Source organism: Lepus europaeus, chromosome 4 (assembly GCF_033115175.1).
Source record: "Lepus europaeus isolate LE1 chromosome 4, mLepTim1.pri, whole genome shotgun sequence".
Classification (NCBI taxonomy): Eukaryota; Metazoa; Chordata; class Mammalia; order Lagomorpha; family Leporidae; genus Lepus; species Lepus europaeus.
Genome location: NC_084830.1, coordinates 112,472,838 through 112,492,963, shown reverse-complemented (window position 1 = coordinate 112,492,963; position 20,126 = coordinate 112,472,838). Strand labels below are relative to the sequence as shown.

At 46.0% G+C, this 20,126-nt stretch overlaps 1 protein-coding gene across 10 annotated transcripts in view; it reads left to right on the top strand.

Annotated features, from left to right (window-relative positions):
- The window catches only part of TENM2 (teneurin transmembrane protein 2), a 979,180-nt gene that overhangs the window by 919,654 nt on the left and 39,400 nt on the right, over window positions 1–20,126 (top strand). For 7 of the 10 annotated variants that reach the window (XM_062189666.1, XM_062189664.1, XM_062189663.1 and 4 more), the window contains 6 exons: window positions 4,572–4,715; window positions 5,101–5,350; window positions 12,185–12,205; window positions 15,158–15,390; window positions 16,601–16,755; window positions 17,886–18,760. In XM_062189666.1, coding sequence (XP_062045650.1) covers window positions 4,572–4,715; window positions 5,101–5,350; window positions 12,185–12,205; window positions 15,158–15,390; window positions 16,601–16,755; window positions 17,886–18,760 — 1,678 coding nt within the window. The remainder of the gene's footprint in view (window positions 1–4,571; window positions 4,716–5,100; window positions 5,351–12,184; window positions 12,206–15,157; window positions 15,391–16,600; window positions 16,756–17,885; window positions 18,761–20,126) is intronic. The other 3 variants (XM_062189665.1, XM_062189667.1, XM_062189669.1) reach the window with 1 other exon arrangement.

Sequence of the window (20,126 nt, the reverse complement as noted above, 5' to 3'; positions counted from 1 at the left end):
CTGCTGTGGGCTTTGGGGGAATGAATCAGCAGATTCATTGTCCAATTTTCTATGTCTGTCTCGCTGAATCTCTTTGCCTTTCGAATTTAAAATAAATTTTTAAAAATGTTTAAAGGGAGAGAGGAAGACTCTACGGCTGGGGTTTTGAGCTGTGAGTTAATAGCAACCTACCTGGTATCTTTTCCTACTTGTGGAATGCTATCTGGGGATTCATTAAAATCCAGATTCCTTCAATTTTGATACGAGTCTGCTTGTGGTTTTGGAGAGCTGTGAATAAATATATGTTACCAAAATAAGAAACCAGCAGACACAGCAATGTTCTGTGTAACTGGCAGCAGTGTTTATCAGACGCTCCCTTTGCAAAGAGAGCATCGTGCCAGGGCAGCCCCCTAACCCCCTGTGCACATGGGGCAGGAGGGAGAGGGAGACAGTTGACAGAGACCCTGCCACCAGGAGGTCCAGATAAGGCCCCATGTTGACAGTGAGTGGAGCCAATAGCTTCATCAAAGTAGTAACACATTACTGGAGTGTTTAGTGCATTTACTATAAAACACTAATACGGAAGTATCTTATTTAGTTTTAGCCAGTATCTAAATGACAACCCATATCAAAAAGTAGACTGAATATTACAATACATCCCCATGCTGTGGGGCTGGCGCTGTGTGGCACAGCTAGTAAAGACACCACCTGCAGTGCCGCATCCCATATGGGTGACCCACTCCTTTCCTCCTGTATTTTGTGAAAGACATCTCAGCCCTCATATTGTTTCATCTTTAATATTCCAGAATGTATCTCTAAAAAATACTTCAGAAGCATAGCAACAGAATCATTAACACCACAAAAAAAAAACGGTCTCTTAATCACCACATAGACTTGTCCTTGTTCAATATTTCCATCGTCTCCTGAATATCATAAAATATTAATGCTTTGAGGGGCCACCGTTGTAACATAGCAGGTAAAGCCCCACCTGTAACGCCAACATCCAATTTGGGTACCAGTTCATGTCCCAGCTGTCTACTTCCAATCTGGCTCCCTGCTAATGGCCTGGGGAAAGCAGTGGAAGATGGCTCAAGTGCTTGGGCCCTTGACACACACATGGGTGATCTCAATGAAGCTACTGGTTTCTGGCTTCAGCCTGGCACAGACTGGCAGTTATGGCCATCTGGGGAGTGAACAAGCGGATGGAAGATCTCTCTCTCTCTCTCTCTCTCTCTCTCTCTCTCTCTGTTGCTCCCTCTCTCACATAATTCTACTCTCAAATAAATAAATCTTTAAATATATATATGTGTATATATATATATGTATATATTAGTGCTTTGAATTAAGATCCAAACAAGATCCACAATTGGTTGGTTTCTATATCATTTTTCCAGTTTTTCCTTTTTACTTGGGTTACGTTATAGAATTTTTGACTGAAATATAATACTTGTACAATTTTATGAGACTCCCTGCAATATTTCAATACCTACACAACATAAACCACACAAACTAGCCTTTCCATGTCCTTTTTTCTTACTGTAATCTTTTTTAATTTCTATTTATTTATTTGAGAAACACACAGAGAGCATTTCCATCCACTGTTTTACTCCCCAAATGCCCAAAATAGCCTGGCTGGACTAGGCCAAAGCCAGGAGCCAGGAACTCTATCCAGGTCTCCGCCATGGTGACAGGAGCCCAGTTACCTGCTGACTCCCAGGGTGCTACTAGCAGAAAGCTGGCAGCAGGAGCTGGAGCCAGGATCAGACACTCTGATAATGGTCTGCAGGTGCCTCAGTTGGCAACTACACCGCTAGGCCGAATGCCCACCCTTTTTTCTATATTCTTAGTGTGTGCTCCATCTCTCTCTCTTTCCCACCCCTCTATCTCTCCCATTTTTTGACTTTGACACTTTATCTATTGAAGGAACAGGACTTTTTGCCTGTAGAATTATTCTCCTAAATCTGTATATATGAAATACATGAAATTTGTTCACCTTTTGATAAATTTTTAAATATTGTTATAAAAAAATTCTCCACAGTGTGTTTTCTTTTTTCTGTTTTGTTTTCTGATTACATCCTTGTTGCTGTTTAACATAATCCTCCATACCCGTTACCTCCTATAATTGACAATTGCATCTTGAGGCATTTTGTGTGCTGTTTTGATTTATGTTTTGGGCAGGACAAGTCAGAGTGTATTGTGTTCTTCCAACAGGAGGCACCTGATGCCAGGCTTGGCATCTTTTAGTGATTCCAACAACCATAAAGGATTATTGCCTAGTTCTCTGACATTATTAGAGGTTGCATAATGACACATTATTACTGTCATTGCTGCTTTGTCTATTAACTGGAATACGTTTATACAGAGATACTTTAAATACTTGATTAATCGAGGTATAGTTCAAATAAGAAAGGATAAATGCTCATTTCTCTTTATTTACTACATTTTCAATATAAGGACTTGGTCTATCCTCCATTGGTGGCAAATTTAATGTTATTTTTTTCTCCAGCGGGAACTTATCTTTTTATTATTAAAGCAGACTTTACAATGCATTTAGGGGAAATATCACATTTTTTGAGATTTATTTATGTATTTGAAAAGGAGAAGGGGAGGGAGATCTTCCATCCACTGGTTCACTCCCCAAATAGCTGCAAAGGCTGTGGCTGGGCCAGACTGAAGCCAGGAGCCTGACTCATGTCCATCCTGGTCTCCCACATGGGTGGCAGGGGCCCAAGTACTTGGGTCCTTCCACTGGTCTTCCACTGCTTTCACAGGAACATTAGCAGGGAACTGGATCAGAAGCAGAGCAGCTGGGACTCAAAGTAACACTCCAGTATGGCATGTCAGTATTGCAGGTGACAGTTTAGCTCACTGCCCCACAGTGCCTGCCCCATACTTTTATTTTATTGATGCAAAAAAAATGTGTGTGTGTGTGTGTATATATATATATGTATATAGTATCATCTATTTTTTTAAATATACGAACTCATGGATTCAGATATGTCTAGTCTGTTTCAATCCATTGAAGTTAATACCCTTACTAATAGCCAAATAATCCCATCTTTGGTCCATGAGAACCTCTTCAAATGAATTCTTAAATCCGTTTGACTTGACCCTCGTAGATTCTGATTCTTTCTTTGCTATCCAGTATGACAAAATGGCCCAGCCTTGTCTTGTTCATTTCTTGCTCAAGCCATTTCTTCAAGGAACCCTTATTCCTTTTCATGAGAAATAATATATTAAGGCCACAAGCTGGGCACAAGTAATTCTCTCTGCTCCTGGGTTGGTCATCATTTCTTGGTATTTTCAGAGGACAAGCTAGGAAATATGTGGGGTTTTCTTTTTAAGATAAAATGCAGCCTCTATTCATATCGACACTTCTATATTTCAGTATTTTTAAAAAGCTGCAGAGAATCCCCAAAGGTGACACACATAGTTAAGAGTTTAATGTAGTAGGAACAGCAATAATAACAATTTCTTGTGTTGCTACAGCAGCGATCCAATTAAAAATGTATGCGGCTCAGCATCCCGCCTCCTCCAGCCTCACCATGTCTCTCTGAGAGACTGAGGCTTTCCTTACCCTGTTTTACGCGTGGGGAAAGGGAACCCAAAGACAGGGTGAGCAAGTGAGACCGAGGAGACTGCCTCGTCTCCCGTCTGTGCACCTGGCAGATGCAGGATTTTCACAAGGAGGTTGACTCTTCAGATAACTCACGAGCTAGCCTCTCTTTGTGCTTGGCTCTCCTGGCACTCTCTGGAATCTTGAGTGAACACACACTGTCCCTCAGTGTCCATAGGGGTTTAGTTCCAACACTCCTCCCCATGGATACCAAAATCCTCAGGTGCTCAAGTCCCTTATATAAAATGGCAAAGTATTTGCACAGAACTACACACATCCTCCCACATACTTTGAACCATCTCTAGGTGGCTTCTCATACTTAATACAATGGAGATGCTGTGGAAGTCATTGTGACAGTCTTGTCTGTAGAACAATGACAAGGAAAAATGTCCTTACATGTTCAGTACGGTGTGGTCTTTTTGTCGAATATTCTCTGTCTGTGGTTGCTGGACCCCACAGGTGCAGAGCGCTGAGTGTCCAAAGTACCTTCCCAGGCACAAGCTGTTGCTCCCAGAATCTCCTTGTCAAGGAACTGCCAAACTTCTAGAGAGCTTTCTCCTAGTGAGTGAAAATGAACAACAAACTAGAATCAAGTCATGCCATGGAAAGAAGGCTGCAACAGTGTGCTCTCCATCCCTCAATGAGACGCAGACAGTGTTAAGTTTTCAAAGGATCCTTTTCCCTCTGTGTCACCAGTGTCATTTTTGAAAGCTGCTTGGTCATTGGGAAGGTCTTTCCCTCCCCCAGCAGAGCATGACTGTGCAAAGTTTTTCAAGGCTGAGTTCAGCTCAAAATCTGAATTTCAGATTGTGGAATCATAAGCAGAAAAGCAATCAGCCCGCCTCTTGGAGTGAGTTTTTGGCACAGAATCTGTAATGCTGGGAACGTGTGTCTCTCTTCTTGCTGGAGCACTCTGGAGTAATCAAGTCAACTCTCTTTGTTCTCCCACCCTGTCCCACCCCCTTGTGTCCGCCAGTGTCTGTCGGGTTTGAGTACGAGACTTGCCCCAGCCTCATCCTATGGGAGAAAAGAACAGCCCTTCTTCAAGGATTTGAGCTGGACCCTTCCAACCTCGGTGGCTGGTCCCTGGACAAACACCACATCCTCAATGTCAAAAGTGGTACGTAAGCCCCTCCCTCTTCCCAAACACAGCCTTGTCTCTTCTCTGGAACCTTCTCTCCTTCCTTGGCACCTGAGTGGCAGTCATTTCTCAACAAGTGCCTGAAATATTGAAGACTCATGGGCTGGTTTGCCCGGAGGATCGACCCTATCGTCCCTCGCAGTTGTTGAGTTACCCATCACGTGGGATCTTTCCCAGTACCACGGCTTGGGCTCTGTGGGGCTTGGCTCCCCTTGCAGCTGTCTCAGCAGACACACAAATCAGTTTGAGGTTTTCTAATTTTTCTCCTTTCCCTGTCACTCCCCCACCAATCACATTCATTAGCCAATACAAGTGTCCTCCACCGAGGGCTGTGGTAACCACTCCCTTTTACACTTCCTCCCAGGAATCCTACACAAAGGCACTGGGGAAAACCAGTTTCTGACCCAGCAGCCCGCCATTATCACCAGCATCATGGGCAATGGCCGCCGCCGGAGCATCTCCTGTCCCAGCTGCAATGGCCTTGCTGAAGGCAACAAGCTGCTGGCCCCAGTGGCTCTGGCTGTCGGAGTCGACGGGAGCCTCTTTGTCGGTGACTTCAATTACATCCGGCGCATCTTTCCCTCTCGAAATGTAACCAGCATCTTGGAGTTACGGTAAATAACCACACAGGGAACCTTACGTGCACTCTTGCACCCAACTGCTGCTGAGCTTCCCTGGGTAAATGATGGCCACCATTGGGTTTCCCCAGAGAATATGTAAGCCCCTGTCAGCCCAACCTAGGCGCAGAATCAAGGATTTGGGGAAATGCTTGGTGTGTCTGGAAATCACCATACACACATTTGATGCTATCGTCAACAACCGGTTTCCAAAGAGAGGTACTAGAAAAGGCCTCACAACCTGTTATATCGAAAAGCTCTGTAGAAGGTGCTGATGCACATCAAAGTTTGAGAACCGTTGATGTGCACTGATTAATTTGCAGGTTTGTATTGAGCCCTCTCTGTGCTAGCTCTCTATCAGTTCTCTGGGTCTTTGCATGTTCACTAGCATACAGCTTAACATCACTGCATACACCTTGCTAGGTCATTTCTGGCCACCCCTTGTGGATTCCTCCTGGCCATTGCTGAAGTATGAAGTCAACTCCTCTGTGCTGGGAAAATACTGACCAGTCGAATCTCTTAGAAATCTTCAACCCAGAGGAAGATCTATAAATAGAGAAAAAAGTTTCCAAATAAGCAGGAAATTTTCATTCAACCAATATTTGGTGAATGTTAGTTCATGCCGTGGGCTGTCTGGCTAGGGAAAAAATAAGTAGGTGGTCAACAGAGTCCCAGGAGTTGTGATAGGGAGCTTCAAACTAAATCATCTGGACAAATTTTTTTAAAAAAATCATACTTTCAAGTAACATTAAATGCTTCAAGGAGTATTAACAAGGTCAAAAACAGGAACTGCGATGGGGCAAGAGAACAAGGATAAAGAGGCTGCATAAGCTAAAGTAGTCACAGAAACCTTGCCTGCTAGGTAACACTTGAGCTAGGGCCCAGATGACTAGGATGGCCATGAGAACACTTCAGGGGAAGCATTCCAGGCAGGGACACATTTGGACAAAGCCCTCATACCAACTCACCACCTGGCTTATGGAAAGGAATGACAGAAGTCTAGAATGACTGGTGAGCTCAGGGAGAGTTCTCAGAGGAAGCCAGAGGGGTTGGGAGAGGCCCAATGCTCAAGAATCTTGCCGACCGTATCTGGTTTGCAGAGGCAGGAAACCCCACAGGGAGGCTGCAGTTCTTGTCCAGGATTTGGGTGACAGTGACTTGGACTAGCATGGTTGTAGAAGACATAGAGAGGAACCCTGATTGGGATGTATTTTCAAGGTAACTCTGACAGAATTTGCTGATGGATCAGGCACAAGGATAGGAGATGGAGAAGAAGAGAGAGGACAGGGAAGGGAGAGGGGAAGGGAGGGAGGGAGGAAGAAAGAATATGAATGAGGGTTCTGTCTAGGACTTTGACCTAAGCGGCTGAGTGGATAGTGGTACTTTCTGAAGCAGCCTTGACTACCACATGAAAGGCTTAAAGGAAGCCACAGGTTGCACTTGTACTTTCGTATCTTTGAGGCCCCTTCTGGGAGTGAAAGTGCTAAGCTGACCACCAGCAACTGTGGCTGAGTGTCTCTGGGAGCCGAGACTGTGCCAGGCACTTAGGAGAGGTCAAAAGACAGGAGAAAACAGCCACACCATCCTGAGCAGATGCAGCCTCCGGAACCCAGGGGGCTTTGACAGAGCATGAGGGTGAGCCAGACCTGTGCTGGGCTCTCAGGTAACAAAGGGGGTGAGACACAGTCTCAAAGGTGACTCATTCAAGGGCGAGAGACCAGCACCTCAGGCAGCAAAGGCAATGCAAGCTGACTTAAAGAGGAGGAGAGCGCTCTCAATCTATCAGGCCAACAGTGAAATTAACCACTTCTCCTAGGCCTCCCCATGCAGGTCCCCACCCCAAGATGATTTGTCCTTTGTTTTTGATCCTAGGAAAACCACCCTCTTCTCAGGCTTCCTGTGGGCAATGGAGAGTCACACAGATGAGGAAAGGGACGGGTAGTACTGCCCTCCCTGGCTTACCAGATGAAAGGATGGGCTCATTGAATCTGGTACTTGCAGTCACCCACATCTGGCTCTTATTCCTTTGCCATGGTTCTCCCTACTCAAAGCCAAAAAAGGCACATTGCCAACTTGACATGGGCTGCTCGCTCTACTTAAAATACCCTCTCTACCTAGCCTACTTGCTCATGCCCACTTATAAGGCCCCAGGTTGAGGGTCCCCCTTCCATAAAGTCTGATCTCCCCCACAGAAAGATTTCTTCCCCTCCCCTCAATAGTTTAACTCTGTGGTTTGCTGTTTGATGTGACAGGGCCTCCTGCCTTGTTCATTTATTCCTGTGTCAGTCTCTAGGGCCCAAGTTTAGGGCCGGCACCTTGGTCATCTTTGGCCCTGGATGCCTGAGCAGTGCCCAGTCCATTCTCCATGCTCAGAATATGTCGCTTGAGTTAGATGGCCCGTTGGCCAATCTCTTCCTCTTGGTAGAAGGTCGTGGATTTCATGTTTCTCAAGTGCCCACGGCCACAACATCAGTGGTATAAGCTCTCAGCCCAATCAGAGCGAGACAGCCCACACACATGTGGTGACATGGAGGACTGCTGGAGGGAACATGTCTCCCACTTCCCCTCGACAGCTCTGTGTGATTTTTCTTTTTCTTTTTTTTGCTTTTTTAGCTGCCTTTAGACTTGTTCTTGCTTTCATCAGGCAAGTACCCAGAGCCGATTAGAAGTTAAGCTTTTACAAGAACACTGGTTTGATTCTTCTTTTCTTCCCACTACATACCTGAAAACAAAGGGCTGTCAATCCCCTCTCTTCAAAACAGCAACCAGCAAAGGGAGGGAGGAGAGAGGCAGGGACCTGTCTTGCTTATGTCTTTTCTGCATTGTGAGTTGGCAGCTGAATGATTCAATTTTGGGAGTCAGTGCCCATCCCGAGCTTGTGTACCCACCCCAGAGCTGAGCCTCAAAATTGAAATTCTACTTAAATCTTCCTCTGGTTCTCTCACCATCTTCTCCCTTTCTCCTTCCTTGGCCTGTCCTCTATGTGGAGGGGCAGAGTTCTCATGCTTGCAGAAGCTCTCTCTTAGGTAGAATGGTTTTCACTTTTATGTTCTCATTAGACCAACATTCAGGACATTTTCAACACCGGCTTCCCCAAAAAGCTTAGTATCCCACCTTTCCTAGCCATTGCCCTTAGAGGAAGCTCTGACAATCTGCTAGCTCCAGGGACCTGGGTCCATCCATGGTCAAGCATCATGTGAGATTTAATCGGGACACAGTTGTGATTTTTCTGGATTGCTGGTTTTGTCGTATTTTCTCTCTCAAGCCCCACCTGCCTAGCCTGACCACCAGGGAGAGCATCTGCGTTCTCGACCTAAGCCCTCTAGAACAGAGCACATCTGTCAGTCACTGACATCTTAGGGTCAAGGCCTCTCTTGGAAAAATCCTCCCTCTCTCCCCATTGAGAGACTATCTTAGGAACTGGATGCCGATGTGAGGCAATAAATGATGACAGACTTAATTTTGAAATTCTAAATTATTTTTTCTAAACATAAAACTATATTACGATACTAAAGATTTTTTCCAACTGGAAGCTTCCACTGCCACTTTTCCAGACTGACATTTGGATGATGCTTTTTTGGGTGGCTCACAGGCATCTCTTTCAGAGAAGACCTTGAGATAATGCCATCATTCAAGCCGCGAGTGTTAGTGCGAGGGGAATGTAGACGTGGGATGGTGAGAACCCAAGAGGAGGGCTCAGAGTGGTAGAATTAGAAGTAACCAATAGCAGGACTGGCTTTCCTGAGTGTCTCTGCAGGTCAGAGCCCTCGTGACAGGGCACAGGGTTAGGAAGGACTCTGAGGTTGCAGGTCGAGAACGCAGATGCTTTCCCCGGCGGTCAGGCTAGGAAGGTGGGGCTCGAGAGAGAAAATACGACAAAACCAGCAATCCAGAAAAATCACCGCAACTGTGTCCCAATTAAGTCTCACATGATGCTTGACCATGGATGGACCCAGGTCCCTGGAGCTAGCAGACTGTCAGAGCTTCCTCTAAGAAGGAAAAACAAAATTGTAGAATGTAAAATGAGAAATGAAACTGGCTATTAATTAGGATGAGAAGAGACATAAAAACAAATGGCAATTTTTTAAAAAGCCAACAGCTAATGCCAACGTCACAAAATCCCGATGAATAACCTAACATGTTTGATTGACTAACTCCTATTACGTGACCATGATGCTTGCTTTCCTACAGTCTTTGGCTACACATGCTTTGATTGTCTTTCCACATGGTCATTATTTTGTCATCTCATTATCTACAGAAAAAATAGAGAGCTATTCAATATTTCTTCCAGTATGGCTCATCAAAATTTCTTTCAGATTATTGATAAATTACAAAACTTTCATGTTCACACTTGATTGTTGGGGATGTGTTGTAAGATAAGAGTTACCAAATTTGAGAAAACCTCAATCAAATTTCCTTTGTCATGTTTCTGGGCATTTCAGATTTTCTTGTACCTTGAGTAATCTGAAGATTTTTTGAACTGATGCTCAGTAGCTAGTTTGTCACTGATGTCCTCGTAATAGTGAATTCCACTGTAAGTGTCACTCCCAGCAATGATGCTAAGTCAGCACAGTAGGACAGCAGCATTCCTGAAAGCTGTTTCTATACCAGAGTGACAAGCAGTTATTTAACTAGATGCTGAGGGCACTATAAGCCACATGAGCATGACCCCAGAAACCAAACTAAATGTGCCCCCAACTCAATCCCACTTCAGTCAGAATAAATACAACACTCGGGCCACTCCAACTCCACCTACTCAAGGGAGAAATGGACAGAGGGCATTGGAATGGTCAAAGACATGAGTCCCAGATGATGGTAGCTTTGTCATCCTGGGAAGGACCCGAGGTTCAGGAGTTCATCCACGGCAGGGTCTGCCCAGCACTGAGGGAAGCAGCCTCATTCTTTGCTTCCTTCCCTCAAGAACCCATGTTCCCAGTCTCTGCTCTCTCCTGTGCTCTCAACTAAGTGTCTGCAAGTCATATCCTGTTCACAGAGATGTGAGCCAGAAAAGCACACAAACATAAATCACAGGACAGCATGATGCCAGCTCTGGGAGACAGGCTGAGATGGCTGGGAGAGACCCCTGAGGCTCCAAAGAGGAGTCATTGACTCTCTATGGTATGAAGAGCTAATCTATCTCAATTCTTAAGGCTGAGACACCACATTTTCCTCAAAGGGTACACCTGAAGGGTCTGCCTTTCTGAGGCCATGCACGCGGAGCCTGTAAGTAGGGCATCTGTGCTCATCTGTATAGACTGACTCAGTGGTGCTTTGTTTTGGTTTGTTTCCTGCTAAGCACTAACCTGCTAATGATCCTGTACTGGAATAGCAGTGACATCAGCCCTTCTCCGAAGCTCCCGTCTTTATGACCATTCAGACTCTACACTCTCCTACAGCTTGATCCCCCACTCCTGCCCTTCTTCTTCCCCCCAGCATAGATACTATATTAATCAACTTAAAGCAGGTGTTCTTAGGAAAGAAGTAGGTCAGGTCTGTAGACCCAAATCCCATCCAGTCTTTTCACAAAATCTTGACTAAAAAAAAAGTGGAATTGATATTGCAATAATTAAGAGCCAAATATGTCTACCACTGGTGGCAGATAACATTTCACTTTCATTAAGCAATATAAAATAGACGCGAGAATTCCCGGCTGCCACCCTGACACACCAGGCTCTGCAGAATGAATCTTAAATTGCACTATGTCAGTCAGAGCTCAGGAGTTATCAGCATCATTTAATTAACTTTTTTTTGCAAAAACTAACATGTTGGAATAAAATATAAAAATGTAATCCCTGTGCAAACCCAACACTAATGATGGCCCCCGGCAGAGGCCTGCACTACACCTAAACAGGAATCAGGGCACTAAACTCTCTTTGTCCCTTCTCTGAAGCCTCCCCCCTCCACAAGAAGTGACAGAAGGGTTAGGGGCTCCTTCTTTTCTTAGCCTAGAAGCCTCAGGAAAGGGGAGCACTTCTCCCTACTTCCAGCCCCTCAATAATGTTGACTTTTAGCCACTTTCGTATTAGAATTGAAATGTCTTTTTGTTCTTAAAAGAAAAATCATCCCAACTAGTTCTCCAAAAAGGAATAGGGACTGGACTCCAATTACAAGAGGATATTATGGTTGTGAATTTCATTAAGGTTTATTGTTGTAGTATAGAGTGTTACCTGTGAGGAAAACAATGCATGATTGGGGTCCCATGTGTGCCAGTGAGGTGGGGATGAGGCAGGTTTTGTGGAGATGGGATAGGAAATGGTTCAAACTCCCAGGGTTCAACAGGACCATTATGAAACTGCAAGTGAGCATGGGCAGGGGCTCTCTGGGTGCTGTTACTGACTCTACCATGTAATAACTGGCGTCACACAGGTGGGGCAGGTGTTATAGTGCCTCCCACACCCAAGGCAGACATGGCAAGCGCATCATGGTGCTCTCTACAGCTAAGCTGGAATGTGGCTTCAGAATTTTCCTACCACTACCCTTCTAGGAACCATCGCAAGGCCATAGGTGTTGGCATTCCAGATGTCCCCTAGTCACCACCCCTTCATTAGCCAGCAGTCCTGTTTCACCTGTTGCCACCTGTGTCATGTGTCAGCCACGTTGTGATCAGAGAATCCGAACATTCTTGTCCAGATTTTCCAATGGCCAGGAGGAGTCCAAAATCAGGGGTACTTCCCAAGTAATCGAGCCAAGAGCTCTCAGAAGGCAAAAAACAGGAAAAGTCTGCCTTTTCTGGGCCCCTTGATACAAGAAACGGAAATGTTATGTTTGCTTTATCATCAATTCTTCAGCTAACTGTTTGTTCTTTTTTCCTTCTGTTTTCTTTCTATAAAGAAATAAAGAGTTTAAACATAGGTAAGACGAAGAACTCTTTCCCATATAATTTGATATAGTTCGTTTGCTTCCTTGTGTTTGTTTCTTTGTTTTGTGCTTCTTGTGTACTGTTGTATATTTTTATGTACCAAATATAGTAACTTTTTTATGTGCTAATTGTGTGTTGTGGATATGATAAGCTTTAGCAATTATGAAATGCAGTCAAAAAGCAACCAAATAAGCTGACAGTAATTAGAATTTCCGGGAGATGCAAGTACAAGATAATGAACCCACGATGAACTTTTATCCCAACTGCTCAGTGTGGTCCATAATTGGGCTAAACAGTTGAGGCAAACTTCTGGCTTTTGTAAATGCTGGACTGGGTTCACAAAAGCTTTAATGAACTGGAAACGGGTCAAAAACTCATTTTCAACTCATTAATGATTTTTCCCCTGGATGTATGGTCATTTAAACAAAAAAAAAGCAAGTTAATTGCCAATCTGCTGGTCAGAATGAATCCAGCAGTCAGATGCATAGAGAATTTTCATGGAGTTAAATCACTTTTTAGTGGTATAAAGGTTGTAGACCAAGTATTTTTTGTCTAAATGGCCTTTGTCATTCCATTGATCCAAGACTATCATTTCAAACCATGCTGGTACAATACCCATATAAACTGTCCAACACATACGTGTGCCTACACATATCCACCATACAGAAACAGCTGCAGCATGAGTGATCCCAAGAAAGAATGATCTTATTCGTATTTGGAAGAGGAGAAGAAAACAGTTTCTGCCACTCCTTGAAGGAATTCTCCTGACTCCGTTCCATGGAGCATGGGAGGGCTTTCTTTATGGTGTTCAGTCAAAATTAGGTGAAGATTAAAATCCTTATGAGATCACCACCCTCAGTGGAAAGGCCACACATGGGCAGAGGCCTCTTCCTCTGCCCTTTTGTTCTTGTATATCCCAAAATTGCCTCATTGTAGGCATCCCATTAGAACAACAACAAAAAATGAAACACAAGTGCCCTGGAAGGACAGCATCCTTCCAAGGAGCTCCCTGCCCACTGTGGTGTTTGCCACAGCCACAGTTGTGGAAGCACAGCTCTTCAGCTGCCCTGAGCCTTCCGTAAGGTTCTTGGTTGGAGCAGGTATGATGTCATGGAGCAAAATGGTCTCCCCCAGTGAGAGCTGACCTCACACACTCAACTGGCTGCTTTCCTGCCAGAGATTTGGAAAAGCCTCCTTGAATGGGGCTCCCTAGAAAGTCCAGAATTAATTATCTTGCCCATAGATAGGCACAGATGTGAGATGCCTTGCTCCTTCTGTTGATCATGCCAGCCACTGTTCATTGAGTAAGAGTGCAGCATCTAATTAAAAAATGGCATGATTTTTTCCCTTTCTGCTGTAATTTGTTTTGCATTTATGGATATTGTCTAATGACTTAATAACCAGTAAAGAAAAAAAATTATGACAAAGGGGAAAAAATGAAAGAATGGAGCCAAGGTATCCTACTCTTTCCAACTGGTTATATAGGCTGAAATTCTAGAAAGACCTTGATTTCTGGTTCAATTCTATCTCTAAACAGCAACCTGAGCAGAAGCTGGAATTAAAGATGGTCTTAACTTACAAATTGTTCCTAAAAATAACCTTCTAGCTCTTGTTTCCCTTAAATCAGGGAAGAACCCAAATGGTAGTGTTTTAATTAGTGATATACCAACTAATGTCTATAGGACAAATGCATCCAACACTATCATCAGCCTCACCTTCCCATCACCTCTCTCACTCCCTCTCTTCCCATCTTTCCAAGTTACAGTGGAAAAAATAGCAAGGGGTGGGGGAAGCCTGTGCTTGCGACGCTAAAACCTATTCTGCCACCCTGAAGCAGGAGGCAGTCACCACCTGCCTCCGGGAGACAGTGAATTCACTGTAACAGGAGTCTCCCCTGTAACAGGAGCATGCACACCATTCTGTTTCCAGCCTCCAATGAGGACACACCACAGAGGGAAGAACTGGAGGGGTTTGAGCCAGAAGGAACATTACTGATAACCCAATCTGGTTTTTTTTTTCCACTTCCCAAATAAGAAAGCAGAGATCCAATGTAGCTAGGGACGTACCTTAGGCCATAGGCTGGGTCAGAGTTGAGTTTAGAGTCATGAGTCAGTGCTCGAAGTCTTATCCTGCCCCTTATATCCCCACAGAGGAGAGCTGTATGCATGGAATATTCCAGGTCCCTGAGTTTTATGCCTTCCTAGTGTGTTTCACACACACGAAGATATTCATCTCTAGTGTGGCTTAGGGTCCTGGCATATCTTAGCCCACTCCTATGACCTCACTGTTAGCCAAGGCTTAAAACCTGCATCTCCTTCCTCAGTAATTCCTATTCCCTAGGTGATACCAGCAAGGTAGCCACCTGTCTTCACAGTAAATGCCAGGTTTATTCATATCTGCAGTAAAGAACAGTAGTTAGATCTAAGGCTAAGTAAGGGGGCTGGCTCTGGGGAGCTTCCCATGACAAAGTTAGAGAATTCCACGTTGCCCCAGTACTGATGATCTAGCACGTTGGAGGCATTGAGTAGAAAGAGAACATTGTCAAATGGGCATGTTCCTTGTCCCACTGGAGAATATACTAAGCCCATTGGGAGGAATAGAGGATGCTGACACACACGGGCTGTAAGTACTGAGTAACTGTCCTACTCACGGAACTGGGAGCAGGGTGGGGCTTTCCGTACCAGCTAAATGAATCCACGGTCTTTTAGCATGATGAGAAACAATGAATTCCATGATAGCATCAGGCACTTAAGTCCAATTAGAAGCAGCTAAGAGCCATGATATGTTGGAACATTAAGTTGTGATGTTAGTGTCTTTCCAGTTCGCTTAAGTGGAAAGACACTAGAGAAGGTAAGAGGCTTGCTAGGATTTTTGTCATCGCTTTGATCCAGCAGGCCAGCTGCATAGCCCGCTCCTCATTTCTCTCTGTGCTTCCTCTACTCAAGCAACAACCCAGCGCATAAGTACTACTTGGCTGTGGACCCCGTGTCTGGCTCGCTCTACGTCTCTGACACCAACAGTCGCCGCATCTACCGTGTCAAGTCTCTGAGTGGAGCCAAAGACTTGGCTGGGAATTCGGAAGTCGTGGCAGGGACCGGCGAGCAGTGTCTGCCCTTTGACGAAGCACGCTGCGGGGATGGAGGGAAGGCCGTGGACGCAACCCTGATGAGCCCGCGAGGTAAAAAATCCACAAAGAAAGAGACCCCCCAAGTCCAGACTGGGCTTGCCACAGACTTGACTTTCTTTTTCCCAGCCCTGAGCGAAGCCCAACAACTGCAGGAACAGCTTTTCCTCCCATAAGTTAACTCCGAGAGATTGCTGTCGTGTGTGGGTGATGTAGAAGGGAAAATGATTTATGTAAAGTAAACTTTATCACCCACGTACACTGCACACGCAAAGAGGAGCTGGCTTGTGCCTGGCAATCCCTGGCTGCTGCCAGCGGTGAGAGCCAGAGGAAGTGTGCACCCCATGGCCTCGAGTGCTAGCAGGACAGGCTGGATGCTGAACAGGGTGGCCTCCAGCCACGCCTCGGCTTTCACGTCAGACAGCAATGTACAAGAAGCCTAAAGCATGGCGCCTGGCATGCTATGATTACCTAGCAGAACAGTATACTGAAGGGTTAAGGGTTAAGGGTTAAAGGATGGGGGAGTCCTTGAAACTGATGGCTCTCTACTTGAAAGATCCTTATGGTTAAGGAGCAATCCTTTGGGGGGTCTCATTTCTGTTAGCATTTTTAGCTGGTGTAAAAGCAGCCAGCAGCATGGACTAAGGGCACAAAGCCTTGTACTTGGGCAGTGACATGAAAAGGCAGAAGAGATAGAAGCCACTGTCTGTGGCTTCCCAGCCCCTGCTGAGACAGGGGAAAGCTGGGGGCCGGAGTTCCCCTGGGGCCCCGAAGTGCTGATTGGAGTCAAGGCTTAATTGGGAGTGCTTTCTGGAGAATATGTATTCAACTGGGAGCTGGTGGCTGCAAGAGTTATTGTTCTCAGCCTCGCTGTTGCAATCAGTGGTGAAGGGTGTTCAAGTAATTTACTCCCGACAATTTTTAGAGCAATGAACTTTGGAAATAACTTCTTTTCTATAGAGAGCGGGTGCATGGTTATTTTCTCATTCATTGTTTGCACCCTTGGTTCATTTGTAGCCCAAGGTACTTTCTTCAGCTGGAAGGCAGTGGGCGGAGATACAGCCAGCACCCCAGGGATTATGCAAATCTCAGCGCAGTGCCCAGGCGAAAGGGTCTGGCCTTGCTAGGCTGAGAACCATTGCTCTGAGGGTGATAATCCATGCCAAGAAGCAACCTGGGCTGAGCAGAGAATGTCCATTTCCACCTCCACCCCACAAACCCCACTCCTTGCCGAGTGACGTGTTATCCTGCTTCTCTTGCCCAGGGATCGCAGTCGACAAGAATGGACTCATGTACTTCGTCGATGCCACTATGATCCGGAAGGTTGACCAGAACGGAATCATCTCCACCCTGCTGGGCTCCAACGACCTCACCGCTGTCCGGCCACTGAGCTGTGACTCTAGCATGGACGTAGCCCAGGTAGGACTCGCTTTCCTTTCCCATCACTGAGCAACACCTGGTTCTTGGCCTGAAGTTCTCACCTGCTTCGAAGCTTGGATTGGAAAGGGCAGGGCAGAGGAGATCCAGATCCAGATGACAAGCTTGCTTGGCGAGTGCCTGAGATGAACCACACAGTGAGATGGCATGGAACCTGTCAGATAGGGCTGGGGTGGGGAGGAGAGGGAAGTACTTCTCAGAAAAGTAGAGCTGGTGACACACTCCAGCCGTGGTAGATTACAGGGTAGGAGTTGCTGTGTAATTACCTCTCTACTCCATCATTATTGCAGATTTGAGAACACACCGTACAGTGTTATATGTCAATCAGAACTTCCCTGTTAATCTGAAATGATGGCAGCCTCACTACATAAACCTTTGCTGTGTGTCGTAGTCGCTGGAGCAGAGTCTCCCCAGTCTTCCGCCACAGTGCGTGTTTAGTCAAAGCTCTCCCAGAGGCTTGCTCAGATGTGCAGCTTTTGTTCTCAAACAACCTGGAATATACATCCGCGCTTCTCTTCAGCCCTTGGTCAACCTCGTAAATTTCCACTCAAATTCCACAACAAACTGACAACTTGCTACTCAGAGGTTTCTTTCCAGTTCCTCAGAGGAGGACTGTGTTTGATTTGGTTCATTTTTTTCAAGCAAATGCTGGAGTTGGCAGTTTTTCTGGCTCACCCGTGCTTTGGCTGCCCTTGAGCCACAGCCGCCTTCCAAGCCACATGGCTCCTTTTCGTGAACTAGGTAAAGGTGCCTTCTCGGGCGCATGCTTACAGAGCAGATTATGGGCTGGTCTTCGCTGGCCCCTTGAGCAGTGAGCTGGCTGTGCAAGCGTACATATATGATGGCTCTGTCCCTAGTCCCGTCATCATGGACTGGTGGCTTGCTGCAGCTAGGACAAATGATGCAATAGGAAATGTTTGTTATGTGGCCTCTTCCCCATTGTGCACACATAGCGTAGGCAGCGGGCAGCTGGTTGAATGGTGAGCATTTCTAGTAGAGTATTTTCATAAAAAGCGAAACCTTTGTTTCCAAGTAACCAATATATGGGCCCTACAGTTACATGTTGGCTGTATAAGAGGCTGTCCTTTAACCTGATGCCATGTTATACACAGGTTCGCCTGGAATGGCCGACAGACCTGGCTGTCAACCCCATGGATAACTCCTTGTATGTTCTAGAGAACAATGTCATCCTACGCATCACTGAGAACCACCAAGTCAGCATCATTGCAGGACGCCCCATGCACTGCCAGGTGCCTGGCATTGACTACTCGCTCAGCAAACTAGCCATTCACTCTGCTCTGGAGTCAGCCAGTGCTATTGCCATTTCTCACACTGGGGTCCTGTATATCACTGAGACGGATGAGAAGAAGATTAACCGCCTGCGCCAGGTAACGACCAATGGGGAGATCTGCCTTTTAGCTGGGGCAGCCTCAGACTGCGACTGCAAAAACGATGTCAATTGCAACTGCTACTCAGGAGACGATGCCTACGCCACTGACGCCATCTTGAATTCCCCATCATCCTTAGCTGTAGCTCCCGACGGCACCATCTACATCGCAGACCTCGGCAATATTCGGATCAGGGCAGTCAGCAAGAACAAACCCATCCTTAATGCCTTCAACCAATACGAGGCTGCGTCCCCCGGAGAGCAGGAGTTGTATGTCTTCAATGCTGATGGCATCCACCAGTACACTGTGAGCCTGGTGACAGGGGAGTACTTATACAATTTCACGTATAGTGCTGACAATGATGTCACTGAGCTGATTGACAATAATGGAAACTCTCTGAAGATCCGTCGGGACAGCAGTGGCATGCCCCGCCACCTGCTCATGCCCGACAACCAGATCATCACCCTCACCGTTGGCACCAATGGGGGCCTCAAAGTTGTGTCCACACAGAACCTGGAACTTGGCCTCATGACCTATGATGGGAACACTGGGCTCCTAGCCACCAAGAGTGATGAAACAGGATGGACTACTTTCTATGAGTAAGTAGATTCGTAAAGTATCTCTGAAGGGCACTTACCCTGCCGTGGCTGATGTCAGGATTGGCCGGCTGTGTAGGCTTCAGAATTGCTTAGTCACATTGTCTGCCTGACTGGAATGATTTCTTGGGGTCTCGAGATATTCATGTCCACTCACCCTGACTCTTAAATGATTCGCTCTATTGAGTCTCTGATATTGAACATCGTCCCTGTAGCGCTGGGAATTCCAGTTGTCTGCTTGCTGTTCAGATTTCAGGATATTGGACAGGCACAGCACCTGGGAGATAAACCCTTGATTAAGTTTGCTGATTATTCATGTTTGCCATGGGTGCGGAAATTAGAACCTAAAAGGCAAGATCCCAGTGGGGCTCATGTAATTTGCCAATAGGTCCAGCAACACACTTGATTGTACGGACAGGTAGATAAACTCTGAATTTCCTCTTTAGCAGAAGCAGATCAATACAGATAAAGTGGTAAGTATATTAAAAGATACGAGAGCTGGTCATATTTCCCTTAACAATTATCTCATACTTACCTCTCCTACCATTTGTTTTGCCCAAAAGTGGTTTTCCCTAGCTCCTGCAGGCAGCTCTTGGTCAAACTGCCTGTTGTTGTGGTTATTAACTAATGGGATGCTGGTTAGAGGGAGCTGATCATTTCCCCCAGTGCTGGTTGGGACTGGAATGGAATTGATGGGTCTGACTCCTTGGTGGTGAAGAATCACACTAACCTTTATGTAGTTGTATCCTTGCTTGCTTTATGTCTAGCTGAGGATTTAGTTAAGGAAGGTCTGTCACAGAGAGAGAACAGAAGACATTGTTGATCACTCCTACATCCAGGAATGCTCACCTCCCCATTCTGTTCCAATGGGTTGGGAGAATGTAAAGGGGAGCTATTGCCATCTGCTGGAGATTTGCAGCATTGCCGCCCTGCTTTCCCTGACTTGGACTTGGCTTCTTTGAGCAAAGCAGCCTTTCGGAGGCTTCTGAAGCATTCTGACATCCTTCAAGACCTGGACTTGGTCAGACCTCTGGAGCCAATGGCTCTGCCCTTGAGAGCACCATCTGAGCACTTCCTTAGCTCTCACTCCAGCCAGGTTAAAGCTAAGCTTTAACCCAAACACCTGTTATTTCACCTTCCCTCTGGCAGTCTCACCTAAAGACCCTGTGCATTTAGAGATAATTTGTTAGAGCTCCTGAGTGGGCCAGAGGAGTGGACTACAGCCTCAGGGAGGCCAGCCTGCATTAGGCCTGGCTTGCAGACTGCAGTAAAGGGGCTCAAGCTGGGGCCAGCATTGTGGCATAGTGGGCAAAGCCACTGCCTACAGTGCCAGCATCCCTTATGAGCACTGGTTTTTGTCGCAGCCACT